At 38.3% G+C, this 21,174-nt stretch overlaps 2 protein-coding genes across 13 annotated transcripts; one reads left to right on the top strand and one right to left on the bottom strand.

Annotated features, from left to right (window-relative positions):
- The first annotated feature begins 367 nt into the window (after positions 1-367).
- LOC147557656 (uncharacterized) lies at positions 368-9,717 on the top strand. 12 transcript variants are annotated; one of them, XM_086658683.1, is made up of 10 exons: positions 1,617-1,798; positions 2,328-3,244; positions 3,800-3,940; positions 4,776-5,132; positions 5,746-5,940; positions 6,043-6,282; positions 6,809-7,026; positions 7,212-7,466; positions 7,881-8,165; positions 9,459-9,717. In XM_086658683.1, the coding sequence occupies exons 4-10, from the start codon at positions 4,832-4,834 to the stop codon at positions 9,492-9,494; spliced, it is 1,530 nt and encodes a 509-aa protein (XP_086514809.1). In that variant the 5' UTR covers positions 1,617-1,798; positions 2,328-3,244; positions 3,800-3,940; positions 4,776-4,831; the 3' UTR covers positions 9,495-9,717. The 12 variants fall into 12 exon arrangements, 2 of the variants coding, with proteins under 2 accessions (XP_086514808.1, XP_086514809.1); XM_086658682.1 differs by having other exon boundaries at positions 1,616-3,244; XR_015234113.1 differs by lacking the exons at positions 4,776-5,132; positions 5,746-5,940; positions 6,043-6,282; ... (2 more) ...; positions 7,881-8,165; positions 9,459-9,717 and adding exons at positions 368-789; positions 947-1,023; positions 1,258-1,366 and having other exon boundaries at positions 1,616-3,244; positions 3,800-4,745.
- Positions 8,986-11,101, bottom strand: LOC147557655 (mitochondrial import inner membrane translocase subunit TIM14-1). The gene is made up of 3 exons (XM_086658684.1): positions 10,913-11,101; positions 9,416-9,594; positions 8,986-9,292 (listed from the first exon to the last, which is right to left on the bottom strand). The coding sequence occupies exons 1-3, from the start codon at positions 10,913-10,915 to the stop codon at positions 9,136-9,138; spliced, it is 339 nt and encodes a 112-aa protein (XP_086514810.1). The 5' UTR covers positions 10,916-11,101; the 3' UTR covers positions 8,986-9,135.
- Positions 11,102-21,174: the final 10,073 nt, after the last annotated feature.

The following is a 21,174-nucleotide window of genomic DNA, read 5'->3' as shown; positions in this document are numbered from 1 at the left end:
CCCTTTAAAATTTCAAACTCCGGAAAATATTTAACTTTCCCCAAAACGCTAGCCTTTTTAAACTGTTGGCAACACTTTTAAAACTGTTACAACACTTTTGAAAGGGGGAATTACTGAAACCCCCGTCTTTTCAATATGCACATTACTGAAACCCCCACCTTTCATTTATAATTACAAAAACCTCCACCTTTTTGAAATTTTTCGTCAGATTTAACAGCATGGGGCCGTTAGTGATGTGTATTGACCGAAATGCCCATTTGTTAAACAAGCCCAGCCTTTATAAAGTTAAAAATCTGGGCGCCTTCTAGAAACCACGTGGGGGCAAATAACCAACTTTATCTTCTCCCACCAAGCCCCCACGGGAATTCCCCTTTTCCGTCAATACAAACCAGCAACCGAAGGCTCCCTTATCTCTCTCTTGTAATCCACCATTGAAATCCACCATTGAAGGTTCTCTCTATCTCTCTCTCTCTCTCCCTTAACCGAAGGTTTTCTCTGTCTATCTCTCTCGAAGGCGTCCCCCATTGAAGGTTCTCTCTCTCTCTCCCTTAACCGAAGGTTCTCTCTCTCTCCCTTAACCGAAGGCGTCCACCATTGAGATCCTTCGTTTTCCTTCCCTCCTTGTTTTAGGTTAAGTTGCTTCTCTCATTCCTCATCTCTGTTAGAGAGAGAGAGAGAGAGAGAGAGTGAACATGTTAAAGCCTAAAATAAAACCACAACCTTATTTTAGAGATAACCAGATTCAACTACTAAGACTAGAATGGCGTAACATTGAACTCCAAATCCAATGTATGTTATTCCCATCTAAACCTTTTCTAGGGTTTTAATGCTGTTTTCTCTAGTTTACTAATTTCTATTCAGTCTTTTCTTTTCCTGGATTTGATTTCTGATTTAAATTTAGGAATTTTTTATTGGGTTTATATTAATTTTTTTATATTCAATTCAGATGGACTGAAGAAAGAGGGAAATTTAGTAGAATCATATAGAGAAGACCCCAAAAGAAATGACTTCGCATTACCAAAGGTAGGAACTTGAACTCTTTTTCTTCAACTTTTCTTTTTATAAACTCAACTTTACTATCAAAAATTGTTGAATCTTTTAGGGTTTGAAATATTTGAAATGTGTATGTTCAAGCTTATCAAATTTACAAGCTTGAAATTAGCACATTGTACTAGCCCTGTTTTTCCAGTGAATTCTTAGGAATTTCTTTAGTACAAGTTTAGTATTATCTTATTATTCATGTTCGAACCTTTTCAGGCCATTTTTAAGGGAACGTCTACCCAAGAAACTGTTGATCGTCTTCACGGGAATGAGGCAGAAACTGCACAAATATATTCCTCTTTGTCACAACTTGAAGATAGTGATGGTATGGTGTTTTACTTAGTAAGATTTTGAAACCTTTTCTTGCATGCATCATGCCATTTAGAAAACTCTGTATAACCTGTGCAGTTTTATTAGAAAAAATAATTGTACATACAACTAATTCAGTTAGTTACCATGCATTATTGTTTTTTTCGCTACTTCCTACGTATCCCCCATCTCGTTAATGTACAGGAATGTCTCAATTCCTATCCAACTACCTCTGAAGCATTTGTGTTGTTGATTGGAATATCAGTGGTTGGAAGGACATCTCATATATCGAAGCATGCCGAGGTGATAAAGCTTGTTAACAATCTATTGAAGGAATCAGGAATTGCTTCGACTGTGGATAACTCATCTAATAAAAACCGTCGTGCAAAACTTTACAGTTCACATGCTGCTGCATATAATAAGCGGATGACGGCATTTAGTCGTGATGGTAAGGTTGATGAGGTTCTTAGGCTTTTTGATCGGATGAAAGGAGGTCATTGTGATCCTAATGTCCTCTGTTTCAATACTGTTCTCAATTGTCTAGTAACTGCAAAACGTTTTGAAGAGGCTTTAGGGGTATTTCAAGAAATGTTGAATTTAGGGTTAGAGCCTAATGTCTCAACTTACAACATCTTAGTGAAACTTTATTGTTGCTACTCGAATCAATTCGAGGAAGCTTATAGAATCTTACGTTTTATGTCGGGAAATGGGCATAAGCCTGATGTAACAACTTATTCGACACTAATTACCGGTCTATGTAGGTTTGGTAGGGTCGGTGAAGCAGAATCCTTATTAGATAAGATGAAGGATGATAATTGTTATCCAAAACCAAATGTTTATACTTACACTCCTATTCTCCAAAGTTTTTGTGTCCAAGGGAGACTCAGAGAGGCCAAAGAATTGATAGAGTCAATGTGGAATAATGGTTGCTCTCCAAACTCTGTAGCTTACAATATCTTGATTAACGCACTTTGCAGGGTCGGAAATTTCGACGAAGTTGAGTCACTTCTCAAGGAAAGTGAATCGAATGGTTGGCAACTTAATGCTATTAATCGTTTTATTTATGTTAATGGTCTTTGCAAGGCTCGGAAGCTTCAAAAAGCTTACATACAGTTAAATTCGAAGAATTCGGATTGGAATGTTAGTTCTATTAGTTACAACACTGTAATGAACAGTTTCTGTAAGTTTAGTGAATGGTGGATAGTTTTGAAACTTTTAGGTGACATGCTAAAGAAGGGCATTGTTCCAGAAACCAGGACATATAACATTGTGGTACATAGCCTTATCAAGGCGGGAAAGTTGGAAGAAGCAAATTTAGTGGTTCATAATAGAGTTTTTACTATTGATGTTGTGACATATAATACGTTAATCAATGCATATGTTAAAATTAGAGAAGAAGCTAAATATTTATATGATAAAATGACAATCGTGGAAAAGATCCAACCTGATAAGTTCACCTACACGATTATGATTGTGATGCTATGTAAACAAGGTGAAGTCTCAGAGGCTAAACATTATTTCGAAGATATACTTCGGAAGGGTCTCATACCTGATCTAGTTATGTATTCTGCTATGATTAATGGTTTTTTTAAGAACGAAAAGCTTGATGATGGGTTGAAGCTATTGGATAGAATGCTGGACCAGGGATTGGTTCCGAATTTAGTTGTATATGACTCTGTACTCAGGGCATATTGTAGACAAGGTTTTTGTCGTTCGGGGTTCATATCACATGTCTGTTCTACTATTGAGAAAATGCTTACAAAGAGATAAGTATGTATCTGATTGTTTCACACCTCAATACACAAGGTTCATTTTGGTCTTGGAAATGGATCATTGATGATTATCGTTTTCCGTCTGCATTTATCTGCCAAGGATGGTCACCATTTTCTTCGATGTGAGTTGGACTTAACCCTCTTATTTAGCTTTTTGTTTTTTTTTTTTTTTTTTTGAAGATTTGAATTAATATTGAACAAAAAGGAACTGTACAAATAGAACCCTCTTATTTAGCTTTTGATGAAGCTGGCGTTTATTTTTTCCTTAGTGTCTCATTGTGACTATTTTAAGTCCGACTTGTCTGAAACTGACTTGTCTAATTCCGACTTGTCGAATTCTAATATATCTTAATTTGATAGGGAAGTGAAGTTGTCTGACTTGTTTTGGACACGGGCATTGGAGTAGTTATTTTAACCCATTTTAGATTTTAAACAATGAGCTTTTAAGTCAGACTTAGTAATATGTCTTTCTCGAATGGGCTCAAAATCAGTTTCAGAAGAGTCAGCTGCACGAGCCAGACAAAGCAAACATTTGGAAATCTTACTTGAACCAATTTAGATCTTGAGACACTTTTTAGATCTGAATTTGAAAAAAATTCGAAGATAATACACATTCGCCTTAAATTTCTGGTCGAAGAGCATACAAATCATACTGACGTGGTCAATTTATTTGTTAGGGAAATGTAGCCGTGAAGGCATCAAGGGGAGTCAATTGGGATGTAATGGCTAAGCTTCTTGTTAAAGAGGAGGCTTATAAGCGCTCTCTCCCCCGTGGTTTCAATGAGGTCAATTCTACCCTACAGACCAGGTTCAGCCAGGTTCTAACTCTTTCTCTCTCTCTCACACACACACACACACACACACACACACACACACACACACACACACTCAAATGGGTCTAGGGTTTTCTCAGGTCCTTACTAATCTATCCTAGTTATATTTTGAAGTTGTGGTTTTTTTACACATACACAAGCTGTTGTTTGAGTTTTGATTTGCTATACTGGTCTTCATTTCGAGATTTATACATCTAAGACTAACTGAAATGTTGATTTCATGGGTCGCAGTTAATTACCTTATGATTAAGTTAGATTCAAATGGTTCTCAATATATTATGTTTCCTGTTTGGCAGTTGTTAACATATTTAGCTTTTGATGTACTTGTGCCTTCTGTATAGTTTCTTGTTTAATCAAATGCAACTTCAGTAGTTTGTCGTAGATGTTGGCACGTTGCATCATCTCTTTATTCCTACCTTTCCGAATGATTCATATATCAATACATCATTACATCCTAGTACTATATAATGAAGACGGAATAATCACAAAGCTTATAGCTCGATGGTGTGTCCTCCTCTAAAAATACCAAGTGTCTTGCGGAACGCAGTTTAACCTCAAGATTTATCCCATGTATCATATAAGTACAAATATGAGTAGATGTAGTTTGATGACCTGTTTAAGGTTCTCTGTTGGTCTTTAGGGTTCATTCAAATGGCTTCTAGGGCAACTTATCACATTTCATGTTTCATGACAGTTGAGTATAGTCCATCTTTACGATGTATTGCAACCATACGATGTAATGATGCATTAAAAAAAAGGATGAATGGGGAAAAAAATTATTTGAACTCCATATCATGTTGGTAACTGCCCCCTAATGCAGGAATTCATTATACTGGAGATGGATTAGGAATACCTAACGGCGATGATGGAATTGAAATGAAAACGAGAGATTATACTGGAATCGAAAGTGAGATTGTTGAGAGTGAGAGTATAAAAGATCAGATTAAAGGTTTTTTGAAAGCTTCAGGAGAAATGATTCAAGAATTAGGTAAAGGTTGTAGAGATATAGTGCAACAAAGTTTAGATGATGAAGATTCATATATTGTGAAGAAATTTGGGGGACATTGGGAGAAAGTTACAGGGAAGTTAAGTTTCATGAATGAATTTTTACCAGAGGATCGAGATCCTGTTCATGCTTGGCCAATTGTGTTCTTCGTCTTTGTTATCACACTTGCAGGTAAATTAGGTTTTTTTTTTCTTCTCTAAAATTATTGAGAACTTGAGATTTATTTGGTTTATGCAACTGATTGTGATTGCATTTGAAACATTAGAACTCATATTTTATCATCATGAGATGATGAACAGTGACCTAATTGAGTTGTAGGATTTATTCTTGCCCTAAAAAGTTATTGTACAATTTGTTCGTCTTTAAAACCCTAATGATCTGTTTGAACATCGAACAAGATGAAGCTTTAAGTTTATTTTCTTAACTGTTAGACCTTCACAAAGACAATACCTCGGTTAATCTTAGAAATGCTAAATCATTTGTGACTTTTGTCTTTTCGATATCAATTAGCTTGGATGCATCATTACATCGTAAAGATGTTGTCATGTTGATGTACTGCCCTAACAACTTATTTAGTGCCTATGGCCTTGTAGATTACATGGGATTAATACTGAGAATAAACAACTTTAGTAAGGACTTTAACCCACGACCTACCTGAGGGACTTGCGAGGGGAACGCAAACCACTTGACTAAAGGCCCATTTGCTGTCATTTCGGTTTCTTATATTTATTTCATAGTTCTCTTTGTTGGGTTAGCATATCTTAACTCAAGTGAAGATTTGCAGTGTTAACTGCGAATACCTCCGAACCTCGAACTCCGAAGATAATCCCGAAGAAAGTGTACGTTCATCCTCCTAGTGCAACTCGTGTGGAACTTCCAGATGGAAGATACATAGCATATCATGAACAAGGTGTTCCGGCCGATAGAGCAAGATTTTCTCTTGTTGTTCCACATTCTATCCTTTCCTCTAGACTTGCGGGTAAGATGTTAGTGGTATCAAATCCATATACAGGACAGCATAGTTCTTAGTTTTCAGTGGCACTAACTTTACTTTTGAATGATTATTTAAAATTTTCGACAGGTATACCTGGAGTTAACGAGTCACTTCTGGAAGAATTTGGTGTTCGCTTGGTATCTTATGATTTACCTGGGTTTGGAGAGAGCGATCCTCATCCCACGAGGAATCTTAACTCATCAGCCTTGGATATGTCCTATCTAGCAGATGCTGTAGCTGTTAAAGACAAATTCTGGGTGGTGGGATTCTCAGGTGGGGCAATGCATGCTTGGGCTGCACTGAGATACATTCCTGAGAGACTTGCAGGTATTTCATTTTGCTTTCCTTTTCATGTATAACTATTACCTAATATAGTTGTATGTACAATTCCTTCAGTTTTTCAGTGTCTCCTTATTCCTTAATGGTCATTGCCATCAAATTTTATGGGTATGAAGTTTTCTCTTTCGAATATCATAAGTTGAACCTAGATCATCATCCTTTCTTTTCCCCGGAAGTCAACTCTGAAATCTGGCTCAAGGCTTTTATTGACTTGAGTCAAATTTCAAAATCTTTCTTTTTGTCTTACGGTGATGTATGACTCGTCTGGATCAGTGATTTAGGTTCTGTTTAATTCGAACCGTTACGATTCACATCTAAATGAGTCAGATTCAAAGAACGAAAAAAACATTAACACCGCCTTAGTATTGGGCTTTACCCAAATTGGAAGTACCATTTTCATTTATCTAATAGTGGTTGCAGAAAAAAACTATGATATGAGCATGTGTTCATTTACCCAAATATGAGGGAACTATAATTTCGTGCTTGTTCACCTGACCACTTCAAAAACCTGCAGGTGCAGCGATGTTTGCTCCTATTGTTAATCCGTATGATTCAAGCATGACTAAGGAAGAGAGACAGAAAACATGGGAAAGGTGGACTTCTAGTAGGAAACTGATGTACTATTTAGCTCGGAGGTGTCCTAGCTTGCTTACATACTTCTATCGCCGAAGCTTCTTATCTGGGAAGCATGGACAGCTCGAGAAATGGTTATCGTTGTCATTGGGGAAGAAGGTGACCTTATTTATTCTTGACTGTGCATAAGAACATAACTCCTTCGTTATTTCCATCACAAAATCTTCATTAACATCCACAGCAGTTTATGAGCAGAATTATTTGGTTGAAGTTTTAAACAGATTAGGGTACTTGAGGATTGTTATAATTTGTGATGTCTAAATCTAATGTTTATTTATCTTCAGGATAGAACTTTGTTAGAACAACCACTGTTTGAAGCATTCTGGCAGAGGGATGTGGAAGAATCGACCCGTCAAGGAAGTTCTAAGCCCTTCAAGGAAGAAGCTATTTTACAGGTCTCTAATTCGGGTTTCAGTCTAGCAGACATTCAGTATCACAAGAAGAGCCTGGAAAAAGGAATTCTCACTTGGCTCAAGTCCATATATAGTGAAGTTGAAAAGGAGTTGACTGGTTTTCTTGGCCCAATACATATTTGGCAGGTACCACTTCGTTCTCTAATTGAATTCATGTTTCGTTTACCTGATTTATATTCACACCAGTGACATACTCTTCAAAGACACTTCAAATATGTTAACCAAATCATTGCTATTTCACTCCAGACAACTCTATATACATACCTCTTCAAATAGATAACGAGTTCCAAATTATGTTAGTTTAGAATTGGAGATCTTTTAATCAACGTCATGGTTTGCCGTTTAGCGTTCAAGCATTATGTAATGAATGCGTGATGGCTTTTAGTTTTGATTTCTACTCGAATATGCAGAAACTTACATAAAAGAGGAAGTTTGATATTTGATGTAGTCCAATATAAAATAGATATAGAGAGGTATGAAGTATAAGACCATTAGTAAAAGATTAATCTGTGTTTTCGTAATTTTCCATGGACTAAACAGGGAATGGATGATCAAGTGGTAGCACCATCAACAACCGAGTTTGTTCATCGGCTATTACCAGGGGTCACCGTTCATAAGCTACCAAGCGAAGGTCACTTTTCGTATTTCTATTTTTGTGATGAATGCCATAGACAAATATTTTCTACTCTTTTTGGAGCTCCCCAAGGTCCAGTCAAGAGAAGCTTAGAGATAGATCAGAGTCCAACAACCGAAGCAGATTTGGATCAAAGTTCAGCTCAAACAGATCTGGATCAGATTTCAACAACTCAAACAGATATGGAAAAGGTAACACTTACAGAATTTACTACGGCTTAAAAGAAGAAACCAGATGAAATCATCGTGCTCAACTCGAGAAAATATCATGTATATACAAAATTCCACATTCCGTCCGCCCATTCCACTTCAATCTTCTGGATTATGCTGGGGGCAGGGTGGTGGTGAATTCGGACGTTTGTCCAGAGTTCAGCTACAGAGATAGAAAAAATTAAGGATAATGCTGCAAAAATCTTTCTCATTTTCAATCTTTCTTTTCCTTTTTCCTACAAAATGTGTGAATTGACATTGCCACTTCTCATATCAAAAGAGTACATTGAATTTCTTTGACAAGATTACTTGTCTTGAGTGCACAATTTTTTACTTCGGTTTTTCCTCTTCACTTCCCTCTGTAATGTTTTAATTTTCTCGGATAAATCTCACAACAGAATTTTGGAAATTGAATGTTTTTGAAGGGCTCTGATACAAGCTGTAAGGACCACATCTCTCCCCACCTTTGGGGCTCGGCCCTCGGGACCAACCAGTGTGGGTTTTGGTTAAGGTTCCACAAGCTCACCCCAAAGGTGTGGACGCATACTAAGTTTAGGTTTGTACCTAGCCAGACTTTGGACGCTACCCCAAAACGAAGTAAGATTACTATATACCCCACCCACCCTTTTGAGAGGGTCGTTTCGATTCTGGTACCACCTGTGATGACCATCCAAACGAAACTCTGAGCAACTCTCTTGGGAGTGTTGGAAATCTACCCCAATAATTTTCCCAACTTGAACCTGGTACAACTTTTCATCTAAAAGGATTCCAACAAACTTGATTCCTTGTTTCCATCACGAAATGTAATAATCCAAATTTATAAAAGCATAATCAGTCCATCATAAACTGAAAATATACACAAGGTGTACACACTCTAATTCTTTTTCTTGAACGAAATGCTTCGTGATCAAGTCAACACATTTATTTGCTGGAGGTACAATTTTAGTATATATTAGAATGCGGATCCACCGCCCTTTGTCTTCCCAAGCATTACATCTTTAGCTTCGTTGATTTTCGAGGCAAGGTAATGGCTTCCTCCTGCATCTGGATGATTAGCAACCATCACCTTTCTATGTGCTTCCTTTACTTTCTCTGGAGTTGCACTCTCCCTGTTAATACCAACCTCAATACGGATTAGTTAATGATGATCGCCTAGAAATCTCTCTCTCTCTCTCCCTCTCTCTCATATATGCTTGTACGAGGACATGTTCATGTTAGGTGTAAAGTTTTACCTGAGACCAAGAATAAGAGCTGCTTCCCTTTTCGTCATTGTAGGTTGAAAACCGCCTTCATAAAACTTACGCATTCTAGCGGTAGGTGGTCTTGTTTTAAAAGAGTGCCAAGCTTGAACTCCATACCTACCAGCAAGAGCAGCAGCAGCTATTGCAAGTCCTGCTAAAAATGGAGTTGCCTAAATCCACCCACGTAAGTTTAGCTCCCTCACTTTAATAGTTTAATCATCAAATATTAGAGTAAGCGTAATAAATATAAAAACTCCTTCCAAAAAAATAAAATAAATAAATAAATATAAAAACTAAAAACGCTTAATGTCAATAGAGAAACACATGAACACGACCAGATTTCCTTCCTATGCTTTGAGCGCTAGAGACTTGCAAAAAGCCCGCCTGAGTACCCTAATATTCCAAGACGGAAACGACCAGCCCATCTCACCCCAATTATGTCGCTACCCGCGGCCGCTTGATTCCACCCATATCTCAGTATGTTATTACTTTATAACTAATATCAGCTAAATTTAAGAATGTACGCAATATTATTTACACGAGCTTGTCATAGACGAAAAACAGTTCTAGTAGGGACGTAATTTAGTAAGGCAAGTATGTCACACACTCACACTAACATATTTCCTATCCATAATACCAAGACAATTAATCGACTAAATTACGTGTAACTGGTACATTAGTCTACAGAATACAATTATTTGAACTAGACGAATGCCAACATATAATATGGAAAAGCTCTAGAGGGAAACCACATAGCATGGACAGGTCAGAGGGATCTGGCAGGCCTGCTTTTGGCCTATAGCCTTCACATAGTCAGAAAGTTTCCCATGTCCGTACTAGATTAATACTAGTGTGGTATGTTGAGTCGATATACACTTTCTTGTATCCAATCAATATATAAGTTTTAGGGCGTTGAATGCCATATTCTTGTATGCAATCAATATTGAGCAAGAGATGAAGCAACCCAACTATGGAAGACAATACAAACATGATCAAGGCATACACACTAGAATGCTACATAGAATGAACCCCAGTTGATCAATACAAAATTAATTTCCTGTTTAGGTCAAAATGTTCAAACATATGAACCCTAATTGATCAATAAGAAGTTAACTTCTAATTTAACTCAAATTTTTCGAACATATGAACCCTTATTGATCAAGAAGAAGTTAACTTCCAATTTACGAAAATATGTATGAAGCAATAATAGGAATACAGAACAAATTCCAACATAGCTCTTACCTCCTAACCATAAATACTTCTAGAAATCAAAAGTAAAACATAAACCCTAAAATATTTGTCTAGAATCAAGCATATTTAGATCATCAAATCTAGTTAGCACAGTCAAAATTCACATTTTAAAGTTATACGTATAGATTCAATCCACAAACCCTATAGTCATATTCAAGAATCAAACTTGAAATGAATCATCGAAATTTTCCCTAACTTTTTCTATAAAGATCAACAACAAAAAAGATGATCACTCACCATTTTCTCTTCAAGAAATAGTGGGGACGATGATCGAATTCACTAACCCCCTGGAAAGTTCGGTTCCAATTCTACCTCTTGCCCTAGTTTCAGGTTTCCATCTTGGTCTGTTCATGAAAGAAGCAACCAGAAGTTATTCCATAAAGAGGCGGGAATGACACAAATCTCAATGAAATCTACTTTCATCCCAAATGAATTTTTTGAGATTGGCCTCCTCAAAGTGACCAGCTTCCCGCATGACCCCCGGGGAGACGATGAGATGGTCCTCTTTCGAAATTTTCCATTGACTGTTTTTTTTAAAACCAAGCGAAACCGTATATTCATTCATAAGTGATTCAATCACAAGTTACCTGGATGATAATTTTTATTTCTTTCAGAACTACATGAGAGTTACATACGGTAAGTTCATAGAACTTTCGAATGTAAAGTGCATCATAAACGGAAAGAAATTTACCACACACATGCTCAAACAAAAGACCCTAAAGGTCGACAAAAGATCCTGAAGATCGAGAATGAAAAGACCCTAAAGGTCGACAAAATATTTAGAATTAATACGAAAATTGCTCCAACTAAGAGAACCACCGCCGCCGATGAATGTAAATCGCAAGGCCAACCACCATCATTACTGTCGAAGAAGTCTTTGAGTCCTTCTGTTTAGGCTTGTTACTTGATAGATCCAAAGATTCAAGAAGCTTCAATCACCGAAATGTTGTTGTTTCAATTCCTGTTCAACCCTAGAAATCCCAAATCTCTCTTCTTTTCTTCATTTCTCACTCCATCAGTCTGTTACTAAATCTTTTGAATCCTATAACAAATTGAAAGAATCGATGTGGTGAGTCCAGAAAAGAATCCCTAGAAATTCAATCTCAGAGCGAAAACAATCCTAGAAACTATTTATTGATGGAGAACAAATTACAAAAGGAAACATAAAAGGGTTCCGGCGAAGGGAGGACGGCCTTTCGCCGGAGGAAAGAGACGTAGATCTGAGTACGGTTTTAAGAGAGAGAGACGATTATTTTCGCACTGAGAGATAGAGGGAGAAAGATGAAGAAAAACAGATTTTGGGTTTTGCATCCCATTGACGGTTATATCTTAATTAAATCATTTTTTGAAATTTTCTTTTGGCCACTGCCTTTGGCGAAGAAGAACATTTTCCAGGGTACAAATTTGAAAGAGAAACTACACGTTTTATCAAAATTTCTGAAATAAAACAACTTCTGTTTTTTTTTTTTCATCTCCATTCTCGACCACCGCCTCCCTACACCATCACCACCACTACCATCTCTCTTCTTGCTCTCTCTAACTAACATTTTATGATTTTCTGATCAAACTGGAATCATGTAGTTCAGTCGAAGTGAGGGAGGAAATGGTGGTGGCAGTTGAGGCCAGAGGTATTGGTTGAGGTCAGAGGTGGTGGTAGGAGGATGAGCTAGAAAAATGTATGAAAAATATAATTGAAGGTGTCTAACAATGACAGTTTGCATGTGGGTGTAGAGAAGAAATAGCGGCGGAGTAACTTGGGGTAACAAAAAGGAAACAATAATACGAATTATCTTCGTCCTCACCAATAAACCTTGTCTTCCTAACCAACGTCCATTAAAACTTCGAATAATAAATTCTCTCTGATCATCTTCATCATCTCCATTTTTTCTTTATCTCCTTCTCTCTCTCTCTTTCTCGATTGTGTAAGATTTGGCATGTTGTGGGTCACAAATCCCGAACAATCTAATTCGTTAAGTAATAAAATATCCCTTCGTCGCGATAACCTCCATTTCTTCTTGCGACCATGTATCCAATCGAAATTGCACAACTTAGACTGGTTATGAAAATGAAGAGGATGGAAGTGAAGAAGAATTAAAAAAGGTTGAGAGTGTAAGAAAGAAAAAAATAAAATAAACGAAAATAAAGCGTCGTAACTAATTGGGCTATGACGTAACGGTCAGACAGATGGAACATTTTAAAAAGGGTTATTTTCCTAATGGCCCCCTACTTTGTGACCAGCTTCCCGCCTGGCCCCCTACTTTACAAGAAATACCCATATGGCCCCCTAATCGCCGTTACCGTGAGAAAACCGTGAAATCTCACATTTCACTTCCGTAATTGCCCTTCCGTGTTGTCAGGCGTGCCTGACCACCACGCCCCGTCAAATCCACGCACGCGATCAGATGCTTTACATGCACGCGACCCGTCAAATCCACGCAGCCCGTCAAATCGACGCATTAAACTTCCCCCTTGCCCGCCGTTTCTTGGGAAGACAACGACTTACCTACCCACCCAGCATTTAACTTCCCTCTTCTTCTGGTTCATTCTCTCTCTGACTCTTATCTCTTCTCTCTCTAAAACTCTGCTTCATGTACTTTATTCTTCTTCTTCGCATCTGATTTTCCCCAAAATTCTTCCATGGCCGACAAATACAAACCCCTTTATCCAGTAGAAGATCTGATCGATGTTCAGGTTCACTATGGTGGTTATTTTCCTGAGGGCACCGATTGGAACCATATTCACTACACACAGTACATTGGTGGAGATGTAGTTATATTTCAAGACATTGATGTCCCTCTGACGAAGGAGTGGACGCTCCTGAAGTTCCTTGACGCCGCATGCAAAGGGTTTAAGTTACCAGAGGGAACGCTTGTGCTTAGTTTGTGGGCAATTGTTCAAAGCAAGTCCTTTATTGGTATGGTCTTAGACGATGAAACATTGAACCTTTGCTTTCTGAAGGCTAGAACTATGAGTAGGGGCGGCGGAATATCTCCATTTTTTTCTTGGTGTTGAACATCCAGAAGTCCCCCCCCCCCCCACCACCATGTCTGTACCTTGAATGGCATAGTGAATGGCATAACCCCCCTAAAATGAAGAGGTTTAAGTCGAAGGGTGGGCATGGGCTGAGGGAAAGAATTGCCACAAAAGGGTTGAGGTTTCTAGAAGAACAGAGGAAGGGAAAAAGGATTATGTTGACTAGAGGAGCAGCAAAAAGAAGACCTAACCTGATCATTATTGATTCTGATGATGAGATTGAACAGAAAAGAGGTGATTTTGCTAGCGGGTCTGGTAGTTGTCCACAATCTTCAGGGGGGCGAATGGGAGATGCTTCATCATCGACATCAAAAGATTCATCATCGACATCAACGGATTCGTCAGATTCAGGTTCAGAAGTTAGACAACCAGACATTAACCAAAACGAACAAGATTCACCATGCCAGCAAACCGAAATTGATCAACCAGATATAGATTTTGGGGAAGGCACAGAGATTGATGGAATGGAGGAAGACATAGGTGGAGATACTGAGGTTGATAAGATGGATCAAGATGGGAGTAATGGAAAGTACCAACTTAGTCGCCAAACAGTGGCTTATGAGAGAAGACCCAAGTACATGGGCACGATCCCATTTTGATGAATCTGCTAAGTGTGAGTACATCACCAACAACTTCTCTGAGAGCTTCAACAGTCAAATTTTGAAGTTCAGAGACAAACCTCTGTGTAAGATGATTGAAATGTACTGGATGATGGTTATGTCATCTATATATAACCGAAAGATGAAGGCCAGGGGATGGAAACAGGATGGATTGGTACCAAAAGTGGAGAAGGAGTTGACAAAAAGGAAGGAGAGCATTAGGGACTACATTGTATCACCATCTGACTCAACTCTTTGGAACGTTTCTATACCTAATAGGGCTAGGTGGCAAGTAGATCTGAACTTGAAGACTTGCACCTGTTGTGCATGGCAGATCTCTGGTTTGCCATGTGTACATGCACTGGTCTTGGGAAATGGATCATTGATGAGTTTAAGGTTCATTTTTTAATTGTAAAAGCACCCCACAAAATGACGATTGGCACCCCTTTCCTCATTGTCCCAATGTTCTGCGAGAATGTAATAACAGTTTGGTAGGGCGCCTTTAGTACCTCATTCTTTTTTCTATTTCTTCAAAAATAATTTCTCAGTTAACCCCTAAACAATTTCTGAAGTGATAGACCCTTAAACTAACAGAATAGTTAAAAAAATAAGAGTTAATTCCTATATGGCCCCCCTACTTTGTGACCAGCTTCCTTTATGGCCCCCTTTTTTTCGTAAATTCAAATATGGCCCCCTTTTTTGAGGTAAATGTCCTGAATACCCTTCTTATCAATATTTTTTCAACATATAAAAAAAAAAAAAACTTGAATTCCACCTCACTTCCTACTCCCCCACACATATCTCTCCACATCATCTCTCTCTCTCCACCTCTTTCTCTCTCTCCAACTCACCTCTTTCTCTCTCTCCAACTCATCTCTCTCTCTCTCTCCAAGTCACTCCTTCTTCTCCGACGGAGGTCGCCGGCCGGAAAATTTTCCGGCCGGCGACCTTAAAAAAAAAAAAAAAAAATTTTACCTCTTCTCTCTCTCTCTCTAGAAACTCCGGCGAAGGGGAAACCCCTTCGCCGGAGAAGGTCTGTTCTTGAACAGACCTTCGTGGTCTGTTCAAGAACAGACCTTCCATGGTCTGTTCAAGAACAGACCTTCCATGGTCTGTTCAAACGAACAGACCTTCCATGGTCTGTTCAAGAACAGACCTTGAAGGTCTGTTCAAACGAACAGACCTTCCATGGTCTGTTCAAGAACAGACCTTGAAGGTCTGTTCAAGAACAGACCTTCCATGGTCTGTTCAAGAACAGACCTTGAAGGTCTGTTCAAACGAACAGACCTCAAGATCTGTTAAAAAACGAACAGACCAGATCTGTTCGTGAACAGATCTTCAAGATCTGTTCACGAACAGATCTGGTCTGTTCGTGAACAGACCTTCAAGGTCTGTTCTCCGGCGAAGGGGAAACCCCTTCGCCGGAGTTTCTAGAGAGAGAGAGAGAAGAGGTAAATTTTTTTTTTTGTTTTTTAAGGTCGCCGGCCGGAAAATTTTCCGGCCGGCGACCTTCGTCGGAGAAGAAGGAGTGACTTGGAGAGAGAGAGAGAGATGAGTTGGAGAGAGAGAGAGATGAGTTGGAAAGAGAGAGAGAGATGTTTCTTCCAGAATCCATACCTTTCATAAAATTTAAGAATATAATATAAGATTCAAATCTCACTATTTATATAGATAAAATAAACAAAACTATTACAACTATAGATAAGCTAATATCTTACAAACAAAAAGTTAGCTTACGTATTACAATATAACATTATAATAGTTAGGAAAGATAACACACTAATTAGTAATATTAAACATAGCATCTGTTTCATTGGCTCCTTCAGGAGATAATCTGCAACACACAATAGTGGATCAAGCTCCATATGATTCATCTCTGGTGCAGCTTTAGATTTCAGAGATGCTTGATATAAGTCAACCAAGTGTTTCGCCATACGACAGGTACGAGACCAATGACCTTCCATACCACAACGGTAACAAGCTTCGTCACGAGCTTTGGGAGGGGTATTATTTTTACCCTTTACCTTATCAGGCTTTCTTACTGCATAAGCTTGGGGATGGCGTGAGCTTGGCATCAACTTGGAACCTCTTTATACACGAGTCTTGGTAGTATCATCTTTTATCTCCTTCGGTTATGGTAATATCTCTCCACTCGTCTCTATAAACTGATATGCCTCTTTATCTATTGGTGAGTGTATGCGTAAAACATTGAGGACAATGTTAGTTTTAAGTTTGGGGATGCGGGATATGACCATAACCAATGCATGCCCATGGGTTTCAAAGACAAAAGGGTTCAAATTAGCCAAAATTTGAAATTTTTTGAACATTTTGAGTAGATTTGCATGTGATTAGAGTGATAGTTTTAAGAATGTTGATGCATATGTGTCGAATTGATGAGTTTTGTGATTGCTAGTGGCCTTTGCATGAAAGTGAGTTTTTTAATGTTTGTGTTATACCATAGGAGTGACATCTTAGTGAAGAAGAAACATCTCTAAGAGACTTAGAGTAGTCATTAGTGGAGACTTAACCCATGAGAGATCTCAAAGCCTAAATTGTCCTTAAAGTGTACTCTTCCGCGCTAACTCCGAGTAGAATGAAGAGCTACTCGACCTCGTAACTTTTAAAAGAGCTCATTTGATCTCGTGTGCTTAACTTTCTTAGCCACTAAGAGTGACATTAGGATAGCGAATTAACCTTGCCCTTGTGGTCCATGAAACTCAATAAGAGTGTCAACTAGAGGAAGGCGGATACTCCATCATCACCCATCATCTTATATCCCGAGAATGAAGACATGAGAAGAAAGAATGAAGAATGTCAAAAGCAAGTATGAAATGAAAAGTTGATTGCAAGAATAGAGTTATGTGTGTTGTATTTTGTTTTGGTTGATTGTATTTGTGTTATGAAAAAGAAAAAAAGAAGCGAAAAAAATGATGTAAAAATAGAAAAAAAAAAAGAAAAAAAAAGAAAGAAAGAAGAAATAAAGTGGTTCATGAGTATGTTTGAGCATGTGTTAGCTTTTTTTTTGTGTGTAGTGTGATTCTACATATGTGTTGATGTTTGTGTTCATGATTAAGTATTCAAAGCAAGAAACGAATGTGGAAATGCTTAAGAGGTTCTATCATGAGGAGGTCGACATTCTCGGGAATCCACCATCATTAATCCATCTCTAGTATCCGCTAAACTTTAAAAGGCATTTTTAGACGGTAGAATGGGTGAGAAGGGTGAGTGAGCTTCCCCACTCTATTTAGTGGCTAACTCCTTTTCGAAGATCATTCGTTCCAAAATGTAGTCCTCACCCCTTTTTATATATGTGTTGAGTCCATGTTAGTGATCACGCTCACACATACGAGCGAACTATTCTTGAGTGATTTCATTTTTGGAGTGTAAGTCCGTGAGGTCAAAGTCGAGGCGAAATGTACTAACTTAAGATTCAAGGTTTTGTGACTTCGGAACATAGATGTTGCTCATTATGGTATGACACTAGCACTTTAGGGTAAGATCATTAGTGAAGGAACCTTTAGCTTTTACAAGAGCTTATTTACTTGATTCATTATGCATTAACATGCTTAAACTCTTTACTATATGAACCATGTTTATCTATGATTTGGATTTTCGACCCTTGTGTATTTGAAACCACGATGTTTGTGGGTGTCATCTACGGAAACCCTAGGGGTTTAAAGGCTTGTTGCATACGCTAAATGCAACCGGGATGCCTCCGAAAGTGAGTTAGGTTTTTGTTTTATTTCCTCAAGGACTAGCAATGTTTAAGTTTGGGGATCTTGATGTGACATGAAAATGTCACATTTGGAGAGCTGATGGGCCTAAAAAGTTTCCTAAATAGGTCTACACCCGCAAGTGCACGGGTGTCAAGTTGTAAAATTCCGGTAAGACCGGTTCGTTCCTCAGAGACTAAGTCGAATTTCAATTCTAATCTTAAAACTATTAGGTTTTGAAGAAATGGTTTGGTTCATAATATATTTTTCTGTCAAATAATAAAAAGATAAATAATTAAAATTTAAATAATGCTAAAGTTGATATTCAGATAGAGGGAACCTAGGGTTTTTCGACTCCGTTTTCCTAACAATTCTAAGGACAAATTAATTTGGTCTAATTCGATTGTTCTTTGTATAACTCAGGTTTTCAGTCCATGGATGGTCTAAAAACCCGGAAGATATTATCGTTAAAATAATAAAAACTGTAATAAATTAATCATTAGAATAGTTATTGAAACTTCATCTAAAACCCTAGATAGAAAAATTAGTTACTCATGGATAATATATAAAATAAATTGGAAAATTAAATAAAGAGAGGAAGAAGAAAACTTAACTTTTTCGCTTTTTCCAAACCAAACAGACCCTAAGAGAAGAGTTTTCCTTTTATTTTTCCGGGTTTCAGCCAAACAGAGCTTAAAGGAAAGGATTTCTTCTGTTTTTCTGAATTCTGCCAAACACACCCTCCGGGAAAACGATTTTCTCGTCTTCCCGGAAATATTTTCCTTGAGAGAAAATAGTTTTCTCACCTTCTTCAACCTCCTGTTTCTCTCTCTAAACTTTCTGTTTCTTTCTCTTTTCTTAATCTCTCTGTTAATTCTCTCTCTCTATCTCTCTCACAAAGACAAAGTAATTGAAATCAAAGAGATATAAAATTGAAATCAAAAATTACCTCCATTAAAGCTCTCGGGTTTCTCTCTCTCTCTCTACAATATCTCTCTCTCTCTTTCTCTCTAATTCTCTCTCTTCCACTGTAATCTCTCTCTCTTTCTCACTAAGAACTTGAGATTACAAATAAAAGAAACAAAAATCAGAAAATAAGCTTCTCGGTTCTTTCTCTCTCTAGCTACTTCGTTTCTGTCCAAAAACCGAGTCTATCCACTCTCTCTCCTTCTCTGTTTTTCTTATAACCGAGTCTCCCTCTTAATTTCTCTTTGTCACTAAAAGAAATTTAGAAGATGAAGATGAAAGATGGATGATGATGAATGATCTTTTGTGTTACTGTTTTTGCTAGCCGTGAGAGATCCTCCCCTCTTCTGTTCTCTCTGTCCTCTAAATAGAAGAATCCCCTCGATTCAATCTCTTTCCATCTCTGTTTCTATCTTTCCATTCCTGATGTGTAAGAGAGAAGGAAATAAAACCTTCCTTTCTCTCTCTACTACAATCTCTCTGTATCTTCCTTCTTTCCTTTCTTCTCCTCTCGGTTATAAAAGAGTGATTGAGATAGTGAGAGGAAAGGAAAGAATTCCCAACATTTTGGGCAACTCACGGTTAGAAATCTGGTAGTCAAAACAGGTGGATCCGGTGCATCGCGGAGCAGTTTAGAGAGTTGTACCGCCAATCCTAGTCGTTGTTATAACTCGAATGCATGGTATTATGTTGCATCAGCTCACACAGGATCAATGAACCTTAGAAATCCTGATAGCCCACCTGATGTGCCCGAGTATATCCCGTGTAGATTTGGAGTCGTACAATTAAGTCCTTGCGCGCCACGTGTCTCTGAAAACCTTAGGTTGACACGATTTTGACCACACACTTTGACTCTCTCTATTTCGCACATCCGGACTCCGATTTGACTTCCGTTTTCGCCTACGGGTTCATCTTGGACTCTACTTTCCATCCGAGCACTAATATTGATCATGAAATCAGAATCACAAAATGACCAAAATACCCCTGACATCAATTCCTCCCGATTTCATCTGTTTTTCACCCTGAACTCCGTAAAAGACACCTGAGAAAGAAAATCAAGCAAATCATCAGAGTAACAGCTCGAACTGGACTAACTAACCGGAGTTAAGAGATTCAAATGAGACATTTTCACGTCTCATCAAGAGCCTAACTTCGACTAATTAGTCATTTTCGAGTGTTATCAATAATATTTTATGTGTTTTTCTTGTTAGGTATCATTTTTGAAGTTAAACATGTTATTTGGAATAAAGAGAGTGAATTATCACTATCATTTCATGTGCCGAAAACGAGAAAAAAAGACTTGCAAATCAAATGACAAGTATAGTCAATGAGGAGTCCGACGTTGAAAACGGTATTCAATTTGGAGTTCGGACGGGGAAGATATGAAAGAAAGAAGTCGATGTCTTTATTTGAAGGCACTCTCCTTTGTGTCTAATATGAGATCAAAGTCAAGCCCAAAGACAAGCCAAAAGCCCACAAAGAAAAATAAGAAGAAAGAAATGAGTAAAGATTTTATGGGCACCCTCTCTTTATGGATCCAAGTCAAGTCTGAGTCAAAGTCAAAGTCAAAGTCTTGACCTAGGGTTTTAGTAGTAAAGGGTTTCTATTCATCATCTTCTTCTTCATTCATCAAACAATAAAACAAGAGAGAGAGAAGGAGGCTGGAGAGGGGTTCTAGGGTTTCTTCTTCTTGGAGTTGGAAGCTTGATAGAGAGAGAAAAACAAGAGAGAGAGAGGAGGAGCCGGCCAAGCTTGGACGGCCAAGTCGCAACAACAACTCGAGATGGCAGCCGTCACGGGACTGCAAGCACGGCAGAAGCAGCTTCCTCAAGCTCGGGACGCTGCTGCAGGCGCGACCTGCAGCAGCTGCTGTGCGCGAACAGCACGATCCTGGAGCAGCAGCTACCGGAGCATGAGGAAGCTTCCACAGCAGTAAGCACGCATCCACAGGAAGCTTCACATGCTCCGGGATGCATCTGCAGGCACGCACAAGGCTAGACAACACCTCATTTGCCCGGATCTCACCATTTGGCCGGATTTCTTCTTGTCTTTGGCCGGAGTATTCTAGGGTTTTCGACACTTTCTTGGCCAGAAACCTTAGGCTTTTACTCCCCATGTCATTATCTAGCTATCCATGTGGTTTGATTTGATTTTGGATTACAAATTTCTAGAGAGAGAAAGCTAGGGT

Source organism: Eschscholzia californica, unplaced genomic scaffold (genome assembly GCF_041429995.1).
Source record: "Eschscholzia californica isolate CP2 unplaced genomic scaffold, dmEscCali1.0.p SCAF_2, whole genome shotgun sequence".
Lineage (NCBI taxonomy): Eukaryota > Viridiplantae > Streptophyta > Magnoliopsida > Ranunculales > Papaveraceae > Eschscholzia > Eschscholzia californica.
Note: the sequence above shows the minus strand (reverse complement) of the source record. Positions and strands in the feature narration are given on the sequence as shown.